Here is a 26,276-nt window from a genome sequence, read left to right as displayed (position 1 = left end):
GAGAGAGAGAGAGAGAGAGAGAGAGAGAGAGAGAGAGAGAGAGAGAGAGAGAGAGAGATCCCTACTACCGACTTTTTTTTTAATGTATTCCCCGACGTCCTATTCTTTTTGTAACAGGAGAGGAGGGGTGTTACAAAAATAATACCTTTTTAAGGATGAGGCCGCATCCAAAGTTTGTTGAAATCACCTTCCCCGTCCCATTTCGGGCGAAGTACAGTGATTCAAACATACCCCAAAGGACTGGGGCTTGCTGCAGGGTGGAAGCCAACGGGAAACTTCTCTCGGTAGGCAGAGAGGAAGTACTCGGAGAGTTGTACACCACAGGCACCAAAGCAAGGCCACAGTCAACATGGCACCTCTCGGCCCCGTAACGGGGGCGTCTGAACCTTAACGGTGGTTTCTCCTTGTTATCAGAAAAAAAAAAGGCTCATTCTTAGAAGCATGAGTAACACAGAATTTTCTTCCTGATCCGAGCCTATCCAGCCAAAAACCATTAGTATCACCTGCATAGCTAAAACCAGTTAGTTACTTAATGCCCAACTCCATTTAGACAGCATCGAGTGCCAAACAGGCTAAGATCAGCACAGCCAGGTCTTCAACCCTGGGTGCGGTGTCTCTGTAATAAATGAAGAAACATTAAGCACCGAAAAGGTGATGCCATTCTTTGCCTCAGTAAAACTCTCTGTTATGCTTGGTGCTGTAGTAGAGCTGAGAAGCCAAAGCCTGTTGACAGCAGAAACAGGTGATCCATTCTTTAATGGTCGATCTTATACAGGTGCTGAAAGATGCTCTGATTCAGCAACATATGTGCAAACCACTGAAAAATGCACACTGAGCCGCCCAGCTTATTGTCATTTTATATAGTATCAAAAAACCATGTTACATTGATACAGATACGGCACAGATTCGAAGCATGAATGCGGGTTTTAGATGAAAGGTCGGACACAAGGGCACATTTTAAAAAAAATATATTTAATATATATTTTTATATAACTATAACAGATGAAAGTATACTGCATTAATAATATATCGCAAAAACTATCGAAAATATTATATTTATTAATAAAAAACACAAAAAACTATTAAAAATAAAGGGGCTACCAGTCTCTAAAGCGGCAAAAACTAAGAGGGTGTTTGTTACACTCCACCCAAGGGAAGCTTGAAAGAGATGCCCAGGAAGCAAAGTGTTTCGCCATGAAGGGGAGGTGTGAACTCATTTTGATAGGAAAGACGCAATTTAATTTGCATTTATTATGTGGGCAGCCCCCACTATATATTTCTTATCGAGATGTTTGTTTCTCCCTTTTTAATAAAAGAAAAAGGATCCTCTTTCATAGGAAAGAGGGTCTCTTTCATAGGAAAGGGTATGAAACAAAGCACCATCTGAGATTTCCAGCCTGTACTATTGGCTGCATTGCCTCGATGCAGGTTTATGTGCTTCAAGTCTCCTGCATTATTCTCCTCAAAAAGAAAAAATGAAAGCCCATTCTCTTATTGAACCTAGATAAATTAACGTACTATAAAGTCCTGAGTTTGTAAAATAAGAGTGCGTAGCTCTTCTCGAATTGTCATGGGCACCTGGTTCCTTTCTTTTGAAGTTATCGCCAAGAGGTGCAACATTGGCAGTGCTCTATTCCAACCATAGTCATAGATATAGCCTCCAGCACGGGCGGGTGCCGGCCCTCTCCAGGTGCTGGATCCTACCCGGGAATCAGGGCTGGGCTAGGACTGGGCTTTTATTTATTTAGTTTTTTTAACTGGGCCGGGAGGCAGGACTGCGCCCCCCCCCCCCCCCAGCTCCGCCTTTGGATATAGGTGATATTTTGAAAAAATATAGCGATAATATAGCTGTAAATTTATAAAATGATATTAAAGATAAAATATCATGAGATTTTAAAAATAACAAAAAATTAAATATGTCATGATATTAGCATGATATTATGAGTTACCTTTTACTTTTTTTCTATATCTTAACTACATTTTTTTCTTTCTTTTATTATATGAGTATTTTATTACACAAACATGTAAAAATTTCTTTCTTATATTTACTATTTTTATATTTAAATTTTTTTAAGTACCAAGTTTTTTTCAAGATTTGTCAACTAAACCTATATTATCATGAGAAATTGCCTTACAGAGATATAGCTGTGATGATCAAGCTTGGAGAACAAGTCCCCCTTCTTTCCAGCAGACAAGCCTTACTGGTGGCTATACAACCAGACAGTTATTCAACCACACATACCAGTGGGGTTTGAACTTACAACATCCCATCACATGGTGACTTGCACAAACTGCTCCTACCCAACCGACGGGGCCCCCCTGTTGGCATTCTCCTTGTTTGATCATGAGAAAAGCTTTACTTTATGCACGAGATGCACCTTGCACGTTTTGAACTCGAGATATGTCCCTTCATCTTAAAAGAAATCCAGTCGTCCCTAGCTTAGTCTGCAGAGCTCATGTAGGTGCGCATGGTAAATTCCTTGCACCCTTCATGCATGTTTTCAAATGGGTTGTCGGAAGGAAATTTAGGAAACCAATAAAGAAAATAGGAAAAGTATAGCCATGATCCCACACCAAGAGTCTTTAATGGATCAGTTGGTAGGGAGGCAACCACAGCCGTCCATCTTTGAAATAGATGGCTCACAACAAAGTAGGTAGTTTGGTAAATGGGCCATGACATGACCACGCATGCATGAGATATAACCATCCCCAAATGAGGCCAAGCCTACCCAATCCACCTCTCAGTGATAATAATGATATCATATAAATGCACGTTAGGGAGAGGTCCTTACCTGTCTCATAGACTTCCAAAGTGATAATAATGATACATTAATATGAGGATGGCTTCTAACAAAAAGGGTGGCAGCCGACGGCCTATGTGTCAACATACCACACACACTTTTTCTGTAAAACACGAGAAAAATGAGTTGTTTTTTTTCAAGGTAGAGGAAGGAAGGACGATGATGATTCGTTTTTATCTAACAGAGAAGCGCCACCCCCCCCCCCCCCCCCCCACACCACACACACACACACACACCACCCTCTCTCTCTCAACTATCACGATAATAACAGAGACACACAAGTCACCAGCCTCCCTCTTTTTTATTTTTCATCGATTAAAGAAACATAACTGACCAATAGGAAAAGAAACCAACTCTGTCTAGAAATAATCACCATCTCTCTCTCTCTCTCTCGAAAAGATGCCGTTTTGCGAGGTGAACAAGTATCAGAAAGGAGAGGACGGGTCAATCTTCACCAATGCGATGAGAATATTCTACCAGACCTATGGTCGCGGCTTCACCAAGGTCCTCCTCATAATTGGTACGCGCCTCTCTCTCTCTCTCTCATGGTGGGCATCTGATTATCGAGTTGTCCGTGGAATTTTGTGAAGGTTTGGCGGGTACCCACGATTCATGGGGTCCTCAGGTCAAAGGATTAGCAGGGACGGACGCCCCCAACAGCCAAGAAGGGAGGGACCATCCGGATCCACTCGTGGTCGCTGATCCTGTATCAAACGGCCTGGACGATGGTGGTTCAATGTGCGATGATGATGGCATTGAGGTCTGCACTTTCGACAATCGCGGAATGGGCCGGAGCTCCGTGCTCAAAGACAAGTCGGAGTATACGTATGTATCGTTTTTTCGAATCGTTTTTGTCAGTTTTTTTTGGGTGTTGATCTTCACTCGAATGACAATTGCCTAGTGGCATGAATTCGTAATTGGAATCCACTTTTTGATCCTTCTTTGCGCATCAATTTCCTAATTTGCGACTCCTTCAGTTTGCATGGTATGATGGGATTCAATTTCTTTTCTGCTGTTTGCCATTACAGTGTGTTCTAGATTTTCAAATCATGACGGACATATTTGATTTCTTTGTTGCCCATGATTTCCTTTTTGTTTCCAACATTTCCTTTATAAGGATGGATTTGATTAATAGGATTGATTTAATGGAAGCAAGAGATTTTTATATAAGAATAGTTGTGCAAATTTCCAGCCCAAAGTGTCTCCCATAACTTCCTTTCTTCTTGCCGCTTGAGTGTATCTGAATAGATTAATTTATTAGCCCGACTGTTTTCCACTAAAAATTTGCCATAAACCAGATTACAACTTATGATTTTTCCCTAAAAAATTCCTTTTCTTGGATAATCCATATGAAATTTAGTTTTATGTTGCTCAATTACAATACTGCCATGGATTCCCAATGTGACCTTTTGTTTTCCCCTTGATTCTTGAGGTTGGGATTTGATTCTGTAGGTCTAGTATGAAAATCAATTATTATTATTATCTTCTCCATTTGCACTTGAAGGGGACACGGTCATCATGCATTGCACACAGAAAAGAGGAGACGCCTCTAAGCTATTTTTCTAGAACATTGACGTTATCGGCTATTTGGTCTGTTTTATAGCCATAAAATAATTTTTGTACGGCCTCCATTCTCTCATAAGTGTAAGGCTAACCACGAAGTTTCTTTTTCTCTTTGACCGTTATTGTTTCCCTACAGCAATGGCTTTTTCTTTTTGGAAAGAGTACAACAATAGCTAGATTGAATTTAAAGAATGTCAAGAAACAGGTTAGTTTATCATTGATACAGAGTAGACTATATTTTCTAAAGCTGCTTTCTTTTCATGACTCTGTCTGGATTTTGTCCACTCTCTCCACCTCCCATATTATCTTTTAAAGGAACAGGTTAGTTTATCAAGGACACAGTAAATCTAAAGTTATTCCTTTTCACGGCTGTATATGGCTTTTGTCCCCTCCCTCTTTACTATCTTATCTTTTTTTGTGTTCTTTTTCGTTGTCTGCATTGCCAGTACCTATCTTCTACATAATTCTGCATTATTATATTATTTCCAAGTCTGAAACAGGAAAATTAATGCCATCATATAATTGAGCACAGATTCAAATAAAATGGTTCTGTAAATTTTGCATTTTAAAATGAATTGGGGGAGAAAAAGCATAAGATATTTATTCATGTGCTTACTGAAGTTATTACTGATGGCAGCACAACTATCATGGCAAAGGATGCCTTAGCTCTTATGGATCATTTAGGCTGGAAAAAAGCTCATGTTTTTGGGCATTCAATGGGTGAGTCCATGTGCTCTTGATACTACTTTTCTAAATATCTGGCCCATGTCATGATAAACTGACTTTGTATTATACTGAATGATGCACGTCCATACTCATGAAAGTATAGTTTAATACCATGTCCTGCATTGGCTGGAGTTCCACATTGATTTGCTCTGTTAAGAATGCAGATGAAATTATAGTCTGGATCCATAGGACTTTCAGTTCAAGACTCTGGCTAGCTTGTTTAACGAGGTTGAGTTTCATGTCCAGCCATGATATCATGATATCTTATCAAAAGAATTTGGTTGATATCAAGAAAGCTTTGATGATCTATAGTTTTTGGGAGAAAAGGGTTTTGCATATTTCCTGTCATCCTTCTGCATCATTGCTGGCAACCATGGGAAATTGTTTCTGACTGTTGCTGCTCTTAGAACAGGTGCCATGATAGCCAGTAAACTAGCATCTATTGCACCAGAGAGAATTTTATCATTGGCTTTACTTAATGTTACGGGAGGGGGTTTTGAATGTTTCCCCAAGGTATGTTCTTGCTTATTTAGTAAACGGAAGTCTGGAGCAATTAATTCCTTGTAGTTTATTTTGAGCCACATGCACAAAACAAAAGGTACCCCAACTTCTTGTGATCTAGAGTGGATAAATCGTTAAATTCCACTTTATGCTGGTTGCTTCTTTTCAAATAAGCTCCTGCCATTTCTGAACAGGTTGAGAATCGTGATAACCTGAAATTATCTAGGAGTGTGAACAAAATGGAAGGAACAATTTATCTGGCTGAAGACTTTTACCTTATTTTGTGTTAGTACTTTCAGATGTAGGTTTAAATTGCATCAGATTAAATTGTGACTAAATTTGTTTGTCATTTCTTTTTTCTAAACATGAATTGTTGCACATGCTTTTGCGCACATTGGCCTTGCATGTTATTGAATGTTGAGGTGCAATGAATATGCATGGATTGCTGTCAGATGATCATGCTAACTTCAGCTTAATAGTTCCTTGTTTACAGGTTTAAGTGAAACGTGTCAAGTATTTTGAATGAAGATGTCAAGCTAATAGAAGTCCAAAACCTTAAAAGCAGTTGGATTTTCTGATCCAAACCATTGGGATGCATGAGCTAGCTTTAGTATAAGAAGCTAACAGACCTTCATTATGCCATTGCAACATTATAACCTGTTGAAAAGCTGCAGAAAAAAAATAGAAGTATAAATGACCTAGGCAATGCCAGCTTAAGTTTGATCTATATGGAAAAAATCATTAGTTTCCATGCAACCAGTCTACAGAATGAGGTTTTATATGTTGCTATCTTCAATCAATATGTATGGTCATGGATATTCATTTCTGTCATATGTGTGCACTGGATGAAAAAACAGTTTGGTTTTTGGTTCAGGCATTGTTGCATACTTCAAGATTTTCTTTAAGCTCATTTTGCACCTAGTGAGAGGTAGGTCCCATCTGTACCTTGGTAAGAAGAAACCAAAAATTAACTGTAAAAATGGTTAAAAACTCTGTTGTCACCAAGGCCATCCTATTTCTTAATGACCAGCCTCAGTTGGAAATTCTGTGCATATTGTGTACAAGTTTCCATCAATTTCTCATGCAGAACCACCATACATAGAGTAGTTGCATGAAGTCCACTTTGTGAATCAGTGACATTAAAAAACATGAATATGAGGGAACAAATCCTTGTTATATGCAATCTGAAAATTTTCAGAAATGATCACTAGAATGGGAATTAAATGCAATATTCATAGACAGTTGAAGGCATACTGATATTGTGTTGCTTATTTAGCAGCAGAGCATTAGCATACTTTGCTCTTAGAAATCAAATATTATGGAAGGCCATAGATAAGTTACAACAAGTTACTTTCTTTTCGACATGTAGGTCGATCGGAAATTCTTATCAGTTGCAATTCGTTTCTTAAAAGCAAAGACTCCTGAGCAAAGAGCTGCTGTTGATTTGGATACTCATTATACAGCGGTTAGTCGGCCTATGGATACTTTTGATGTAACAGTTTTAGCTTGTCACAATATTTTTGATAAACACTTTTGGTAATAAAACTCCTGATCAAATACCTTTTATTGTTGTTATTCCTGATTACATTGAAAATTTCTTTTGGTGTGATTGTTGCTTTTCATCATCATCATCTTGTTGTGTTAAGGGTTCTCTGATCACAGCCTTAACCTGAAATCTTATCTTTCTTTATACAATTTCCTACAAGGTTTTCAGTAATATGGTGTGTGTCTGTGGGTGAAAACAATTGTTCCTGGCAAACCACACTATATGATCTTCCTTTTATAATTTGCATTTTGTTCATCTCAACCATTCTCTTGAAAACAAGCGGAAAGTGAAAAATACAAGTGCACAACTACAAATACAAGTCCACTAAGGGACAACACAAGGCACAAAGGCACTACACAAGTACAAAGTGCAAATACAAGCTTCAAAGAGCCAAGAGAGAGCACATCAATATTAAAAAATAACTATTATTGAAGGCCAAATGCTTAAAACAAGCATAGAAAAATACAAGAGAGGGAGTGCCTTTAAATAGGCACTCCAAGATACATGGGGCTGGTCCAACTAGCTGTTGAACCAGCTCCAACAACTATAATTATAGCCTAGTTGGACCAGTCCAATAGCTATATTACAAAAAAAAATATAAAAAAAGGAAAACAAAAAAATAAGTCAGTCCGGGACTGACACCTATTACATGAGAAATGATTGAAATACTCTCTCTCTCTCTCTATATATATATAAATATATAATTTTACACTTCCCCTCAAACTTACAGTGTGATCACCAAAAGTTTGCTAAAAAAAGATAAAAACCAAAGTGAGGGCAAAACCTTAGTGAATAAATCCGCCAGCTGACATTTTGAAATCACATAAGGCAATTCAATAGTTCCTCCCAAAAATTTCTCTCGGACATAGTGACAGTCCATCTCTACATGCTTGGTTCATTAATGGAAGGTGTGATTGGTTGCAATATAGATAACATTCTTATTGTCACAATACATCTTCAAAGTACTAGAGATGACAACTCATATCTTTGAGGAGACTCCTCAACCAAATGATTGCCATAGCTGTTGTTGCCATGACTCAATATTCAACTTCGGTGGATTATAGAGAGACCTTCTGCTACTTCTTACACTTCTAAGAAATAAGAGAGTACCCTAAAAACACACAGAAACCAGTAATTGAGACTCTACCATTAGGATTACCTTCCCAATCTGCATTAATATATGTAATTAAATCTAAAAAAAGAGGAGGATAAAAATAACCATTTGGTTATAGAATTCTTGATATATTTGACAATTCGCAGAACAACATTTATATGCATAGCAGATGGTGCATGCTAAAACTGACTAGTTGAGTGAACCGCATGAGCAATGTCTGGTCTAGTGATGGATAAGTAGGCCAATGATACAATTAGTTGCCCGTATGGGGTTGGATCTCCAAAGGGAGACCCATCTTCCAATCTTAATTTTGCATTTACAACCTTTGACGTGTTAACCTTTTTATTATCAGAAATTCTAGATTTAACAACAATATCTGCAACAACTTTATTTGAGACAAGATATATCCTTGAGGAGAATAAGCCACTTTGATACCTAGAAAATATCTTAGATAACTAAGATTAGACATATCAAAATGATTCTTAAGGATATTTTTAATTTCATCAATTCCCTTTTTGTTACTCTATGTAATGATCATATCATCAACATATAATAAGAGAACAACGATGTCCGTATCTGTATCTTTCACAAAAAGAGCAGTGAATCAATATAACAAGATTTATAACCCAAGTTTATCATAACTTTACTAAACCTATCATACCAAGCTTTGGGGGCTTGTTTAAACCCATACAAAACTTTTCTTAATAGAAGAACTTTTCCTTTCTCGATCTCAAGACTAGAAGGAGGCTCCATGTACACTTCTTCATTTAGGTCACCATTCAAAAAGACATTTTTAACATTAAGTTGGTAAATGAGATACTTCTTAATGGATGCTAAGGCAATGAGGGTTCTAACACTAGTAATACGAGCTACAGGAGAAAACGTTTCCTCATAGCTTATCCTATACTCTTGACATAACCTTTAGCTACTAGCCTATCCTTATATCTTTCTAGAGACCCATCCTCTTTGGTTTTGACTTTATAAACCCACCTACAATCTATAGTCTTTTTCCTTAAAGGTATCAATTGAATTTCCCAAGTCTTGGCCTTCTTGAGGACTTTTAGTTCTAGATTCATAGCATCAATGCATTCAGGAATATCTTTAGCTTCATTGTAGGTTGAGGGCTCATGAAATGAGTGGATAGACATAAGGCACTCTCTATATCTAGAAAAAAAGGTTTCATAGGACACAAACATTTCAGGAAGTCTAGAGATCCTACTAGATTTTCTAACACTAGTTGCATCTAGATTTTGGTTTTGAGTATATCTATCAAGTGCACATGGAGGGTGTTAAGAAGTAGTCGTCACATATGGGTAGTTTAGTAACTACTCATATGTGATAGGGGCATTATTGTAAATAAGGAGTGTCTAATCTCTCTATTTAAGTGAGAGATTAGACCTAACTATCAAATGAAATATACGATTTTTCTTCCTCTCTCTCTCTTTTCTCTGTTTTTTCTTTTCTTCAGGTCATCTCCCTAGCCGACTCCAACATGGTATCAGAGCCATCCACCCTGGGTGCCTAACGTCGTCGGCGACGCTGCTCAGCCACCGTCGTGAGACGTCGCTGCCTGAAGACTTCTCTGCAATATCACTGAGATCGCCTCTGTGCGCAGGTGATGCAAAGGACTGCAGGTTCACGCCGTGAGACGTCATTGCCTGAAGATGTCTGCAGTATTGCTGGGGTCTCCTCCGTGCGCAGGTGATGCGACCGATTGCAATATCGTTGGGGTTGCCGATGCTTCTGCCGTGACTGGACCGTCGTATGGAAGACAGGTCTGGGCTTCACAGCAGCCTCATGACCACAACCAAGGTCTGAAATGAAAGAGGTCGATTGATGGTGATGCAACCAGTATTCATTACGGCTGAAGTTGTAGTCGATGAAGCAGGTATGTGCACGCAGCAACAGGGAAGCCCTGACTGTGTCAATGGTGCATAGCAGCAGGTATGGTTGTTGATGGTTGCGTTGATGTCGAAATTGCCCCGAAGATGCAGTTGTGGTATGCAGGTCGTCGATTTTTTTTCATCTGGTTGCAGCTTTTAAGGTGAATAGTTCAGATTTTATCAGGGCGATTTAAATCTGGTAGAATTTTTTTTGGTTGGTAGTTGGTGTGCACAATAGTTTTTGATCTGAACAACATATTGCGTTTACGTTTTTTTTTATATATATATCAGATTTTATCAGTATGATTAAAAATCTGATAGTGTAAGACTAGTCGTTGGTGCGCACGTCAGACCTGAGTTTTCAGCAGTTGGTAGTTGCGTGTGGTTGTAGTTTTATGGCTTATATGCAGCGGTCAGACATGAAGACTGAAAGTGTGTCCGATTATAAGGCCTTTGCTAATCCTTTTCCATACGGATCATCTGTAAAGTTGGATGAGACTAACTATGCTAGATGGTCGCGTATGTTCATGATGTCTGTTTCAGGGCATCGTCGAAAACATATTTTGTTGGAAAATGAGCCTACCGAAAAAACTGGAAAGTATGCTACATGGGAAGAGGACAATGATATTGTTATGTCTTGGATTATGAATAGTGTGCAACCTCACATAGCCGACAAGCTTATTTATTACACCTATGCAAAACAAATGTGGGATAATTTGCAAAATACTTATTCTCAAGAAACCAATGTTAGTCGTATTCTTCAAGTAGAACAGGAGATCTATAAATTCCAGTAAGGAGAATAAACTTTGGCCCAGTATTATGCCTCTGTGAAGGCGGCTTTTGAGAGACCCGAGGCATATAATCGACTGAGCAGGCTTGCCATGTCCCTTCCCTCATCTCAATCAGACTCACAAACCTCTGCTCTGTCTGTTTCCTATGGTCGAGGCCGAGGTTTTCTTCCTAATTCTCGAGGTCGTGGACGTGATCGAGGCCCTAGAGGACGAGGCAAGCTCCAATGTACCTACTGCGGAAGATTTGGGCATTTAGAAGATAGATGTTTTGACAAGAATGGACGACCTCCTGCATTTTCAGCTAAAGCTGTTCCTACAACACAAGTGACCAAACCCGAGTCCCCCACTGTTCTTCCTAGTGACTCAGTTACACTCACTCGTGCTGAGTATGATGATTTGTTGGCACATATTCCGTCTAGTTCTACCGTGGCTGATACGGCATGCTCTGTAGGTGATGAATTATCTTGTCAAAGTAGTAGGTGGATTATTGATTCAGGGGCATCTAGCCATCTGTGTGGAAATGAATATGATTTTTTAAAGTTGAATAGTGTTGCTAATCATAAAAAGATTGTTCTTGCCGATGGGAGTTCCTCTCCCATTGTTGGCCAGGGAAATATCTCTATCTCCCCTACTCTTCAGTTATCAAATGTTCTCCATGCCCCTTCATTCCCTCAAAATTTGTTATCTGTTAGTTGTGTTGCAAAGGAATTGAATTGTCGAGTAATATTTGATCCTGCCTGTTGCACTTTTCAGGACTTGCTGACGTGGAAGACGATTGGTGGAGGCTATGAGGAAGGTGGAGTCTATTATCTACACCAACCAGTTGTCTCTGTTCATTCCGCAGTTGAGTCCTCTTCTAGTCCATTGCTTTGGCATCATCGTCTTGGTCATCTTCCGTTGCTTAAATTGCGTAGAGTTATTCCTCACATCTCGCCATCCACTACTCTGCTGTGTGAAGCATGTCAGCTTGGGAAGCATCATAGGAGTTCATTTTCATCCAGTCAGAGTCCTTTGAGTCAAAATCTGTTTGATCTTCTTCATGTTGATGTTTGGGGTCCAAGTAGAATTCTTAGTTGTTCTAAGTGTCGTTATTATTTAGTCATTGTAGATGATTTTCCAGATTATCTTGGGTATTCTTGTTAAAAGATAGGGCTGAAGCCCCCATTATTCTTAAATCTTTGATTATTGAAATAAAAACTCAGTTTAATTCTTGCGTCAAAGTTGTTCGCACTGACAATGCTCTTGAATTCAAATCCTTTGACTTATTACAATTTTACAAAAATCTTGGGATCCAACCTCAGACTTCTTGTCCTCATTACCTCGTAACAGAATGGAGTAGCAAAGCGCAAGCATAAACACATCTTAAATATTGCCCGTTGCCTTATGATTCAGTCTAATATGCCTGCATCTTACTGGGGAGATGCGGTTCTAACTGCAGGATACCTAATAAACCGTATGCCTTCAACCTCGGTGGGGGATCGTATTCCCATTCAAATTCTCAAACCCGAAGCTCCTCTTTTCCCTATCTCTCCAAAGGTGTTTGGTTGTGTGTGCTTTGTTCATAAACTTGGTCCTAACCGAGATAAATTGTCACCCCAATCTATAAAATGTGTTTTTGTTGGGTATCCTAAGCACCAAAAAAGATATCGTTGTTATGATCCCATATCCCAGAGAGAGTATGTCAGTGCGGATGTTTCATTTTTTGAGTCTATCCCATATTTTTCAAGTACTTCTCCGAGAATACATGCTAGTCAAGGTGATTTATTCCCACTTCCTGTTCCTCCTTTTCCATTAGAGTCTGTTTGTCTTGAGCCTCTTGTTCCCAGTCCGACTCCGTCTCGTTACAAAAATCCTCCTGTAGTGTACACACATCGAGCTCCACCCAACTCTATGCCTGTGCCATCAGTAGCTTCTCCTGAGGTGAGTGTTCCTGACCTTACTGACAATTCTCTTGTTGATGATGATTTACCTATTGCTCTTCGGAAAGGAAAAAGGCAATGTACACTTCATCCTATTTCTTAGTTTATTTTCGAGGCCAGACTTGGGGAAAATATGAATAATTTTGTATTAGCATTATCTGCTACCTCAGTTCCTCTCAATCACCATCACGCCCTTCTAGACCCCAAATGGGCGAAGGCCATGCAGGATGAAATGGATGCACTGCTTTCTCGAAGAACATGGGACTTAGTTGATCCTCTGCCTGAGGCTGATATTGTTGGTTATAAATGGGTCTATACTATTAAGTATAACTCCGATGGATCGATTGAAAGGTTTAAAGCTCGCCTGGTTGCGAAAGGCTACACTCAAACTTATGGGGTGGACTTCTTTGATACATTCTCTCCTGTCGCTCGTCTTGGGACTATTCGTCTTGTTTTGTCTGTCGCAGTACACCATGGTTGGTCTCTATGTCAGCTTGATGTGAAAAATGCCTTTTTTTATGGAGACCTTGAGGAGACAGTTTACATGCAGCAACCTCTGGGGTTTGAGGTTCCAGGGGAGTGTCCGAAGGTGTGCAAGTTGAACAAGGCAATTTATGGTCTCAAACAGAGTCCCTGTGCGTGGTTCTTCAAGCTGACTGAGGTCATGTCAACATTTGGGTTTGTCCGCTCTGCCTCAGATCATTCTCTTCTTATTAAAAAGACCGACACAGGGATTGTGGTCATGATAGTATATGTTGATGACATTATAGTCACAGGAAGCAGCGAAAAAGATATTTCTGACACAAAGCTCCATCTTCAGAAACACTTTGTAACTAAGGATCTGGGACCACTCAGATATTTCTTAGGAATAGAGGTTGCAAAGAGTAAAGATGGACTAGTTTTGTCACAGCGAAAATATGTCTTGGACCTGCTGAAGGAGACAGAGATGTTAGGTGCCAAACCTGCAAAGATTCCTATGGATCCCAAGTCTCATCTGTTTGATGAACAATCCGAGTACGTGGACTATAGCCGTTATCGCTCCTTGGTTGGCAAGCTATTATACGTGACTGTGACTAGACCTGACATATCTTTCGCAGTGAGCAAGATAAGTCAATTTATGGACAAACCTACAAAGACGCATTGGGATGCTGCTATGATGATTCTCAAATATCTAAAGTTCTCCCCTGGTAAAGGACTATGGTTTAAACAAAACCTGTCTTTAGATGTTATTGCCTATTCAGATGCAAATTATGCAGGGTCGATTGTTGACAGAAAGTCCACAACTGGATTCTGTGTTTTTGTTGGAGGGAATTTGGTTACTTGGAGAAGCAAGAAACAAACTGTTGTTGCCAGGTCAAGCGCTGAGTCAGAATATCGGGCTATGGCTCAAACTGTTGCTGAGATGATGTGGGTTAAATCTGTGTTGACTGATCTTCAAGTGAAAGTCTCATTACCTATGGAGATGATATGTGATAATAGAGCTGCTACCTATATTGCAAATAACCCAATATTTCATGAACGAACAAAGCATATTGAGGTGGATTGTCACTATGTACGTGACCTGGTTCAGACTGGGTACATTTGCACCAAGCACATATCTTCAGAAAACCAAATTGCTGATGTCTTCACAAAACCTTTAGCGAGTTCAACTTTTTCGAAATGTTGTGACAAGCTGAGCATTATTGATATATATGCTCCAGCTTGAGGGGGAGTGTTAAGAAGTAGTCGTCACATATGGGTAGTTTAGTTTAGTAACTACTCATATGTGACAGGGGCATTATTGTAAATAAGGAGTGTCTAATCTCTCTATTTAAGTGAGAGATTAGACCTAACTATCAAATGAAATATACGATTTTTCTTCCTCTCTCTCTTTTCTCTGTTTTTTCTTTTCTTCATGTCGTCTCCCTAGCCGACTCCAACAGAGGGTTTTCAACAACTTTTCTAGAATAAACTTAAACATCACTACTTTGGGTTTCATCCATGGGAACACTCGAATCATCAATATGCATATCATCAACATGTATAATTTCATCAAAAACCTTTTTAGGCAAGAAGTCAAATAAAAAGGATTACTCAGGATCATCCTTAGGCTTATCACTATCAAAACCATTTTCATTTTCGAGAAAATTTACATTTCTTGAAATATATGATTTATCATTTTTTATATCATAATATCGATACCCTTTTTTATTATTAACATAACCAAGAAACACATATTCAAGTTCTTTGGTGGATAATTTATCTCTTTTTTTAATAAATACAAAGCATTTATATCGAAAAATCCTTAATCTACTTAAATCTAGAGAAGTTTGATAAAGTTTTTCTATTGGAGACACATTTCCAAGAGAGGATGAAGGCATCTGGTTAATAAGATATACAACACTTAAGGTGGAGTATTTTTTTGAAATAAGCAAAGTTCCTATGATACAACGGTTTTTTCTTTCGTCTAATCCATTTTGTTGAGTATTTGGACAAGATATTTGATGTGAAATCCCATTTTCTTTAAAATAATTTTTAAAATCATCAGACAAATATTCACCCTTGGAATCTGATCAAAAAATGACAATATTAGTTTGAAATTGATTTTGCATAACTCTATAAAATTCTTTGAAGTATGAAAAAACATCATATTTTTGCCTAAAGAAATGGATGCAAGTATACCTAGTATAATCATAAAAAAATATAACATAATAAGAGAACCCTCCTTTTGACATGACTGGAGCCGGTTTCCATGCATCTGAATACACAAGTTCAAATGGTTTGGTAGAAACAAAAGTTTTAGAGCCAAAGGGGTTTTTCTTCATTTTTTTCAAGAATTCAATCATTACATATTAACCTTTTAATACAAGAGTTTTTCAAAAAAGGAAAAAGAGTCTATTTAGATGCATTGGGATGACCTGATTTTTTGATGCCATAAGTAAATGTCTTTTTCCTTAACAAAACTAAAAAAAGAATCTTTAGGAAGATGAAAAAGTTCATGTAATAGAGATTTTCTCTCCTATGGCCTTCCCCAATCAGTTTCTCTAACTGACGATCTTGCACCCAACATTTTTTTATGAGAAGGAAACCTTATACCCATAATCATAAATTTGTGATACTGAAAACAAATTTAGATTAAGTTTTGGAACAACTCTAACTTTAGGGACTTGAAAATCTTTTGAAGTATTGGTGAAAGTTTCAATACTTTTTATTTCTAAATTGGTTTCATCAGTCATAGAAATGCAATAATTATAAATGATTTTTGTACATTCGGATGAGGATTTTAAAGGAGTCATGTGAAAGGAGGCACCCAATTCAAGAATCCAAGAGAGCGAACCTGGAGGAGAGGAAGTGGATGCGGCGGCACCGGAAATGGAAGTGGAGGATATCTTAAGGAATAGTTGTAATGCTTCCATTAGATGACAAATAGAATCCTTAAGATCTTCTTTTATGCTAGCATGTGATGATCCTCCTTTAGCAATCATGAACGTTGAATAAGCTTTACACAATCCCAAGAGCCCTAAGCTCTGATACCATGTAAGAAAACAAATGGAAAGTGGAAAATACAAGTGCGCAAGCACAAATACAAGTCCACTAAGGGACAGCACAAGGCACCAAGGCACTACACAAGCACAAAAGTGCAAATACAAGCTTCGAAGAGCCAAGTGAGAGCACTACAAGATTAAAAAAATAACTATTATTGATGGCCAAATGCTTAGAACAAGCATAGAAAAATACAAGAGGAAGTTCCTTTAAATAGGCACTCCAAGATACAAGGGGCTGGTTCAACTAGCCGTTGGACCAGTCCAACAGCTATATTACAAAAAAAATAAAAAAAGAAAACAAAAAAATAAGGAAACAAAAAATAAGTCAGTCCCTAGAGGATGACACCTATTACATGAGAAATGACTGAAATACCCCTAATGGGTATTTCAGTTTACACAACACAGAAAACATATATATATATATATATATATATATATATATATATATATATATATATATAGTTACAAAGATACATATAATTTTGTAATGAAATGGTGGTCTTCAACAAATGCACAAATAACTCACAAACAAGTGTCTATTGGAGACACTACAAGCATGACCCTTGAAAGGGTATAAAAGGAAGAACACTTGAAAAATAAGTAATACTTTATTCATGAACAAAATGCTTAAGAAGCATCGTTCTTTACATTGAAGGGGTTCACCCCTATATATACAAAAAAGTGGAAGAGAGAGGAGAGCTCATTTTGAGCTCTCCAAAAGAGACGTTGGATTCCAACGTCTCTTAATATAGCTGTTGGACTACAGTCCAACAGCATTTATTATTATAGCTGTTGGACTATAGTCCAACAACATTTATTATAGCTGTTGGACTACAGTCCAACAACTATTTGCACAGTCAAGTTCCAACAGGAACTTGACTGGATCAAATATCTAGTTTCTATTGAACTAGATGCTAAAAAAGAAAATAAAGAAAAATAAAATAATAAAAGAAAATATAATAATATTAAATAATATATATATATATATATTACAGTTTACATTTTAACAAATTTAACCCTTGAGCATATGGCTGATTCTTCAATCTCTTGCCTCTCATTTCTGTCTTTTCATCCTACAGTGGTGAACATTTACATATAAAGTGTAACCATAGGACATGTTAGAACAACTTCATGCTTTTTCTTTTCCTTTTTAGCATGACTCCTCATGGAACTAGCATGAAGTTTGAGTGCAGTTTATGAAACATATTCGATGGAGCACATCTTTTCTACATCTCCAAATATTTATCTTCATTAGTTGAGGCTTTATACTTATGCATCTCTTTTATAAGAGAAGATTGGTATTCTACTCTTAATATCAGTATCAGAATTTGCCTCGGAAGAAATTATAATCTTATCCTTTGTAAGTTAATATCGTGTGGTATGTTTGTCTAGAAGCAGTGTAAGTAACTTGGATACAAACCTAGTGTAATCAAGTTTTATTATGTATGAGAAAAAAAATTAACTGTAGCTGTAAAGTGTTCAACTGTTAGATATCGTTGGCACAAAACAATTGTTTTGCTATTACCCCTAAGCTTGCTTTTATAATTTTTCTCAGTATATACACATAAACATGCACATGCTATACTCAACTAACATCACAAGATGCATTATGTGCTTTTGGATGCCAAATAAATGTTTAGTCACAAATTCGTCTGTCTAGTGAGAGACTTTGTTAAGTAATGAGATTACTAGGCTTGATAGAAAAAATACAGTAGGAGAAACACAATTTATAGTATGATATTGATTCTCATATCAAATGATGCATACTCGAGTTCCCAGCAGAGTCGCCTGCAGAAAGCAGAACAAATTTAGACTTACGAGAATGCATGATTAGAAATTGGAGATTTGCAATTCGGCATTGTTTGAGCAGCATATGTTCAAGTTCAATGAGTCTCAAATTGTTAGAGTATCTCAAGCTTGCCCTAACTTATGGCTCTTATAACCTTGATCAGAAGATATTTTAATATTCATCTTGGGAAGCAATGACTTCAGGAACCTTCAAATTCGTGTTCACTTATAATATAAAAAGCACATATTGACTAAAATATACTTCTTTTCATGATCTAAGAAAAATGTATATGGAACGAAGTTAGATTTAAAAGCCAGTATTCACTTTGAGATGCCTACTGCATCAAATTAGAGGACAGTATCTCTATTCCATGTTATTGTCAAAATGCATTGACATCTCTCTTGATTTTTTCAATTAATCACTTCTGAAACCATGTTATGTAGTGGTCATCATTAAAATGCTAGCTAACATTGAATTGTATATGCCAAGAACCTTGCTGCATCTAAAATGACCATATTGGAAAAGAAATGTTACACTTGCTATTAGTTCACTGGCGTCATTGTAAATTTAATATAGTTCACTTACCTCATTCTAAATAAATTGCTTATACACTTGTGTGTTGTTCTGCATCAAGATTAATGTTTGATGGCAGTGTTAGAACTTTGACAAGGAATATGTAGGTTTGTGACAACCTAGTTTATTTCATTTCATGAATTTCCATCTTCTACATGCTTCATTTTTCTTTGGCAGGCTTTCATTTGTATCAAGTATAATATTGTTCTTGTGCTTTTGTGATGCTTATTGTGCATGTTGCTTTGATTGATACATAATATGTTATTTGTCTTGCACATATTTTGAGTTCAAATAATCATTCTTAAATTTGCTGTAAATTAAGTAGTGTAACCTCTAGACATTTGTCATATTGTTGTGTTTGTGTCTGCAGGAATATCTCAATGAATATATTGGAAACCACACAAGAAGGACAATTTTGCACCAAGTAAGGGCAATCAGCATCATAAGAACACATAATTTCACATTTTACTTGAACACTTAGTGAGTTTTTCCTTTTCCAGACAATGCTTAAGCTTTTGAAAGATCTTGAGTGTGCAGTTGTAGAATATCCGCTTAATCAACTTTTGCATGTTGATAAACATTGGATCTACCATTTGATTTCCTTCCAAGAACTTGGAGGAAGTCTGGTGTCCATAAGAGATAATGAGACAACTTTCCAAATTTTACACAGGTACAAAGTCAACCATCAGACTAAAACAAATCTAGTTATACAAACAAAGGGCAAACTGGTTTGTAAGGTGAATAGATATCAAATGCCCTGGTATGTGTACCCTTGGAACCATACCCAAATAACACTGGGTACAATCAATTCTGATCTGTAAAAGTCTTGGATTTCTAATTACTCTAGTGATGGTTTGAAGTTATAAAACCTTGTAAGAAATGAAGTCTGAAATGCCTGTAAATGCAACAGCACCATGTCATAATCTTGGCTCAAGGTTACATGGATTAAACTTGTGAATATTGTTGCTGTCATGATTCTTCATGAGTAGCTGTGATGCATTTGTATATTTTGATAACTATTTGCAACAGACAATAACTAATTGTGTGCAGTTCACATTAATGAAATCACAAATATTTATGATCAGGGAAGAGACCGGAGGCCTTTACACAGTAAACACTTCAGAATATAGATCCAGATTGGAGTCTTTAGATTGCTATGACTAAATTTAGAGAATAATCACATGACACAGAGGAGATTGTATTATTGGTCCATGGTTGCCATAGTGCAAGTGAAATTCAGTGAAAACATGCTTAATACCAGTTTGTTATGTAGACAAATATGTTGATCTACATGGTGCTATTTATTTTAACATTTTTTCTGCTTAGCAAGAAATCTGCCTATTGAGCAATAGTTATTTGCATGCCTGGCTGGCTTAAGATGCATGTAACTTAAGATAACTAACACAAAATAATTTGTGTCATCAGTCAGCAGTTTATTAGTTTGCCAGGAAGCCTCTTGATTAACCTCAATGGCTACTCACTGGTTGATGATTAATTCAGTTTCCCCGTGGCAAGAGCTACACTGGTTCATACTTTATTGGATTGATAATTTGACTGTGTTGTCTAAACACAATTATCCATCTAATTGTCTATAATGCTTAACGACTTACAATAATAGAGACTTCTATATTGTCTATAGTGAGTGAGAACTAACAACATTCTCCAATGATAAATAGTCAGAATGCCCATCCTATCCATGGGTATTGTATAACTATCAATTGACCGTGCCTTGCATTGGTCTCAATCTCTTGTGTATCAGTATCATCATCGTTGAAGAACAGTACTTTTGCTGTATCATCCTATCATAGCCATGAACTAAAACAACACTACCATATTCATTATATGTCATCACCACATTCTAGGGATGGCAGTGGACCGGGGCGGGGGACAAGGTCTTCACCCCCGCCCCGTTTCAAAATCCGAACCTCCATCCCCGCCTCCATCCCCGCACGGGGATGGATTTTAACCTCCACCCCCGCCTCCATCCCTGTTTCATGTCCTCCATCCCCGGTCCAAACGGGGGCGAGGCGGGGCCCCGTTTCTCCTTGGTCTATAGTCATCCCTTGAAGGATTGGAGACAGGGCGGGGTGGGGCAAGGCGGGGATTGAGACGGGGACGGGGTGGGGGAAAGTGTAAGTCCATCCCCGCACGGGGATAGATTTTAACCTATGTCACAGGGATTCGGCTAGAAGGGTGCCACACACGCATCGACGCGATGCGATGCGGGTGCGGTCAACGCACCCATGGTCATTTTGGTCCAATTTTCGAACTTAAAAAAAAATTGCCAAGATTTTTTTTTTGCCCTATATGTCACAGGGATTCTCCAACTAGGTGTCGCACCCATGTCGCACCTGCACCCGATGCGGTCAACCTGACCCTGGGTGCAAGCAATGCACCCAGGGTCATTTATGTCCAACTTTTGGACTTTATATATATATATATATATATATATATATATATATATATATATATATATATATATATATATATATATATATATATATATAATTTTTTATATTTTTGTCGCACCCCCGCACCCGGGTTTTTTGAAAGTGCCGCACCCGCACCCATGTGACATAGATTTTAACCTTCATGCCCGCCTCCATCCCCGTTTCATGCCCTTCATCCCCGGTCCAAACGGGGCGAGGCGGGGTGGGGGCCCGTTGTCCCCCGGTCCACTGCCATCCCTACCACATTCATGTGATTATATTAAACTTCCAGTACTTGCATCATTGTCGTAACTAAGGTTGTCGAAAATGAAAATGGAAATTGGACACAATATAGTTTCCACAAACAAGTGAGGCCTGCTTTCGAATGGAGCAAGCAGCAAAATAGAAACAAGGAATGAAGTCTTTCCTTTTTTAAATGGGGTAGGGGTGTACAAGGATTGGCTACGGTCTGGATCATGCCAGATCTGAATCCAAATCCAAAATACAAATAGTAGATCCAAATCCCAGCCTAGATTTGAATCATAACCAATGAGGTAGGGTATAATCATGATCCAAATATATGTGGCAAAACTGGGTCAGGATAAAAAAAGATTAGAAACCAGCTCTTTATTTGTAAAAAATGCAATTGGATAGGCTGAATGACATAGCTGGATGGTAACGTTGCAGCATTATAACTGAAGGGTCTTGGGCTTTGAACCCACGGAGGTTATCCTAAATGCAATCGGATCAGATTTTGTTCTGAACCTAAATTAGGCCGGTCTAAAAAAATGGTCCAAATCTGATCTGAATGCACAAATAATCTGATTAAACAAATCTGAATCTGATCTTACTGCACATTTGAATCTTACTTTATGGATTCAAATCTGGAAATAGCATGTCAGATTCGGATCGAACATCTGATCCATTTGCACTTCTAAATGAACTTGATAAGCAAAACAAGAAATGAATTAGGAAGCATTTGAAAAGTGAAGGTAGTTTTCCATTTTAATTTCAAGTGTTTAAAAGATTCAAAACAATACTAATACAATACATTAACTGACAACTTTTTTCTCAACTTTTTTTTTATAAAATATTTGAATACATTGATTGCATCTGTATAAATTTACAATTACATATTCATGCAAGTTGTTCATGTTTTGCACCAACAAATTAATCGGGCACTGTAGGGCTACTTATATCAGATACAAAAATTATATATTGTAATAATTAAACAAAATATTAAGATAGTTAAAGAAGGATTGGAGAATCACACAAGTTTAAGTGTCGAGGGCTTGCTACAATGGGGCTTTACTGTCTAGAAGTTAGATTTAGAACTTTTAGATGAATTCTCAAAAACTATTGTTTTAAGTGTGAACTCAAATTACATAAATAATCTCCCTTGTATATCATATTACATTTTCCCTTCATATTTAACTGGCCTTTCTCAATTGTTCTGAAAATATTGCATTTCACATTTTGGAAATGATTTCCTTGGCTAATATGTAACTAGCATTTTTTATAACCCTAGTTATAAATCTAATATCCATGCATAAACTGCTATCATCATCAATCATTCAAAAACCATTAGAATGTTAAACCATCAACCACACCTCGATTCTCTATACAGTGTATTGGATGAAAATACATCTGTTGTTCACGGAGAACCAGCCAATCTGTGACATAAGTGAAGCTACCTTTAATTGTACGAGCAAATAACTAGTTTAAAGCATAATATGTGTCACCGTACAATCGAGCACCAATATCTAGCGCATGTTTCATGTCTCTGGCTTTCACATTACCATCCATCCATGTAATGAAAGAAAGTAAACGTTTTTATCAAATGCTTCCTGTTACTATGCCATGTTTTTTATGGTTTCTCACAAGGGAAAAATAATGATCATTTTCAAGAGATTAATTTAGCTGCTAAATCTTTCAAGTAAATGTGCAATTGTGTTAAGCATCATAGTGTAATGTAGCAAGCTGTTTGTGTGCAATGTTCAAACCATGATACCTCTCCATTGTCAAAAGGATAGGGTCTGCTCACCTTTGGAAAGAAAACCATTTTGCAGGAGTATGTGAAGAACATATCCTCCACTGGCATGCAGTCCAACCATGGATTTGAAGGGCAAGTACATGCCTGTTGGACACACAACATGACACAGAAGGAATATGATATTCTTCGCTCGTCTGGGTTTCTTGTTTCTGTCATTCATGGCAGGTTGGTTTTATGCTGAATTTTATTATGTACTAAGCTTATTATTTATGTACTAAGCTTCTTTTTACCACTTTCTGCAGCTACCAAGCATTGCATTTCTAGCATTCAATTCAGGGTTACCGGAAGCGTGCTTCCACGAAGTGCATTTCAGAAGCGCGAAAAGTGGCGCTTCCGAAACGTGCTTGGAAGCGCCAATTTTTTAGGGGAAGCTCGCTTCTCCTTTTTTTTTCCTATTTTTTCCTTTTTCACTTCTCCCTCGCTTCCAGTTTGCTTCCTAAATCGCTTCTGGTTCGCTTCTCTTCTCTTCTCTTTTCCGATACAATTTCTGTTTCGCCTCTAAGTTGTCTCACACTTCCTGCTTCCTAAAATTTTAGAAGTGCCTTGCTTTCTGCTTCCACTTCTCGAATCACTTCCTGCTCCCACTTCTTCAACTGGCAACTCTGATTCAGATAGTATGATATGCATCTAGGAAGCTTGTCATTATTTAATGAAAATGGTTTGTTGAAGAATGGCATACAAATTAAGGTTTGTTTTTTGCAGAGATGACATAATTGCTCAGGTTTCTCATGCAAGGAGAATTGCAGAGAAATTGTATCCTGTGGCAAGAATGATAGAACTTGATGGTGCCCATCTGGTGAGCCATGAGAAACCTGAAGAGGTGGGTTAATTATTGTAAACTGAGAAAAAATTGCACCAGATAACCTAAGTGCATGAAACATTTTAGGTTTCAACTTTCAATGCATAAGGAGTTTATAGAGCTTATCTTATTGTTTGGTTATCCTTTTTAAAATTCATGTTCCCATGCGCTGGCATAGCAGTACAAATTATGACATTGCGCTGATAAAAGAAGCATGCCATTAAAGGTGGAAACCATGGTCGACTTTGCATGTGTAATGATCGGAGAAATCCTAACAACCAGAATTTGACACTGAATTGGAATCAATGGATAAAGTTGATTAATATGATGATATCTACTGATGATGTCATCATATTCCATGCAATAATTTTCAGGTCAATGAATCCCTAATGGATTTATTCAAGGCCTCAAAGTACGAGTTGGATGCAGCTGAGTGGAGTAACTTGTTCAGGGTTGGAAGTGAGTCTCTCTCTCTCTCTCACACACACACACACACACACACACACACACACACACACACCAGCCCTATGTGTGGATCTGTTGAAAGCTGACTTTGTCTATCTGCATCTTTTTCTGTCACCAGGTGGGGAGGAGATAACAACACTGTCATGGATTAGGAGGACAAGTGGATTCATTTCTATGCATACACTAGACTATGTCATGAAGCTACAATTTAGCTTCTTGTACCTCTTGGGCTTACTTGCCATGCTGCTAGATCATGGAAGGAACGCAGTCCAGAACCTAAAGCCAGTGAAAGTTGCAGCTGCAGCATCTTAAGGTGGCATCCACTGACTATAAGATAGCTAAGGACCCCACTTGTATAATTGACAGCATGAAGCATGTGGTGATTTTGTAAGATAACATTGGAATAAGGACTTGTTACGAGTGGTCCTTCAATAGGATGATAACAAGTCATCTGAAGAATCATTGGTGGTTGAAGGTGTAATTGAAGCTCCTTTCAATAGGAATGCCGGATGTCCAAAGTCATACAGCAGATGCAGGTTCTGTGGAGTGCTGATAACCAACTATTTATAAGAATTGAATAAAAATGTTTCCATCTCAGGGCTGTTGTATTTCTTTCCAGAGAAACATACATGAAGAATAAAGTTCATTGGTTAAAGATACCAAGATTTTCTTGATAATAAGAGTCCGGCACATGTAATCAAGAATATTGAGAAGAAACCCATGTTTATGTATTGGGGTAGTCCATAGCATGTAATGAATTGTCATAAGAACTATTGCTTAAAAGTGTTATGTACATTCACATTTTGCTCATCTTGTATGTCTATCTATCTGTGTCCAGATTTTCACGGAAAGCTGCAGTTTACCCCAAAAGAGAGCATAAATCAGTTGTACTGTATATGGTTCAAATTCGACACTACAATGTATATCACTTGTATTTTCATGATGTGTGACAATAGTTGAATAAATTAGCCATCTCAAAAAAATTTAAAACCATGCTAAAAGAATGTCCGTGTAAAATGATGTAGATCACTCTAAATGAACTTGGTATAAAGGATGTATTATCATGATATATGTGACCACAGTTGAATAAATCAGATATCTCAGAAAGATGTAAGAGTATGCTAGAAGAATGACGGTGTGTAAAATGATGTAAATCACCCTAAATGAACTTGATATAAATTTTACCGTGTGTATAGAACAGGATGGCGGGGGATGAACAAAAAATAAGATGGAAATTTTTGGGGAAAAGCTATCTCATCTCTACGCTTTTGCAGTTGGCAGTGGAAAACAGTGGGAGCTTCTTTCTTCAGAGGGCATCAAGCAATCCTAGCTAGCAGATGTTAGAGAATAAGTAGCATCAAAATTTTTTGTTCCCAAAATCAAACTCCACGAAAGTACAAATAACAATGATTTTCCTTGTTAGATCCCAACCTAAAGAAACATGCTACAGATTTTGCTTAAACTGAACTTTCAGACGTATTCTACGTATACTTAGTAGAAAACATATTTAGATGAAGTAGCTGTTATGTTAGATGTGCTTTTGGAGTAATCAAAACAATGGCTCATATCACACTAAAACTTGATAATGGAAAGAATCATTTTTTTTAGTTAAATTGATAAGATCCAAAGCATGATTCTTAGTAAATAAACAATAACAAATACATCCATGGGTTTTAGATCAAGGAGAAAAAAACCCTGTAAATTGTTCTTTATTGAAGTGTTTGAATCTTTTGGAGATGAAAACAAAACTATTTAGGAACTACCAATTTTCACAGGCACATACATGCAGGGAAAATATTG

At 37.6% G+C, this 26,276-nt stretch overlaps 1 protein-coding gene across 2 annotated transcripts; it reads left to right on the top strand.

Annotated features, from left to right (window-relative positions):
- Positions 1–3,047: 3,047 nt before the first annotated feature.
- On the top strand, positions 3,048–25,283 carry LOC149836988 (uncharacterized). Of its 2 annotated transcripts, XM_090005722.1 has the most exons (10): positions 3,048–3,321; positions 3,392–3,626; positions 5,002–5,084; positions 5,503–5,603; positions 6,961–7,056; positions 19,101–19,154; positions 23,229–23,377; positions 23,915–24,032; positions 24,386–24,470; positions 24,595–25,283. In XM_090005722.1, the coding sequence occupies exons 1-10, from the start codon at positions 3,201–3,203 to the stop codon at positions 24,786–24,788; spliced, it is 1,236 nt and encodes a 411-aa protein (XP_089861848.1). In that variant the 5' UTR covers positions 3,048–3,200; the 3' UTR covers positions 24,789–25,283. The 2 variants fall into 2 exon arrangements, with proteins under 2 accessions (XP_089861848.1, XP_089861850.1); XM_090005724.1 differs by lacking the exon at positions 6,961–7,056.
- The last annotated feature ends 993 nt before the right edge of the window (positions 25,284–26,276 follow it).

This window comes from Nuphar pumila, chromosome 5 (assembly GCF_984573655.1).
Source record: "Nuphar pumila chromosome 5, dmNupPumi1.hap1.1, whole genome shotgun sequence".
NCBI lineage: Eukaryota > Viridiplantae > Streptophyta > Magnoliopsida > Nymphaeales > Nymphaeaceae > Nuphar > Nuphar pumila.
This window is presented reverse-complemented; position numbering and strand designations above follow the sequence as displayed.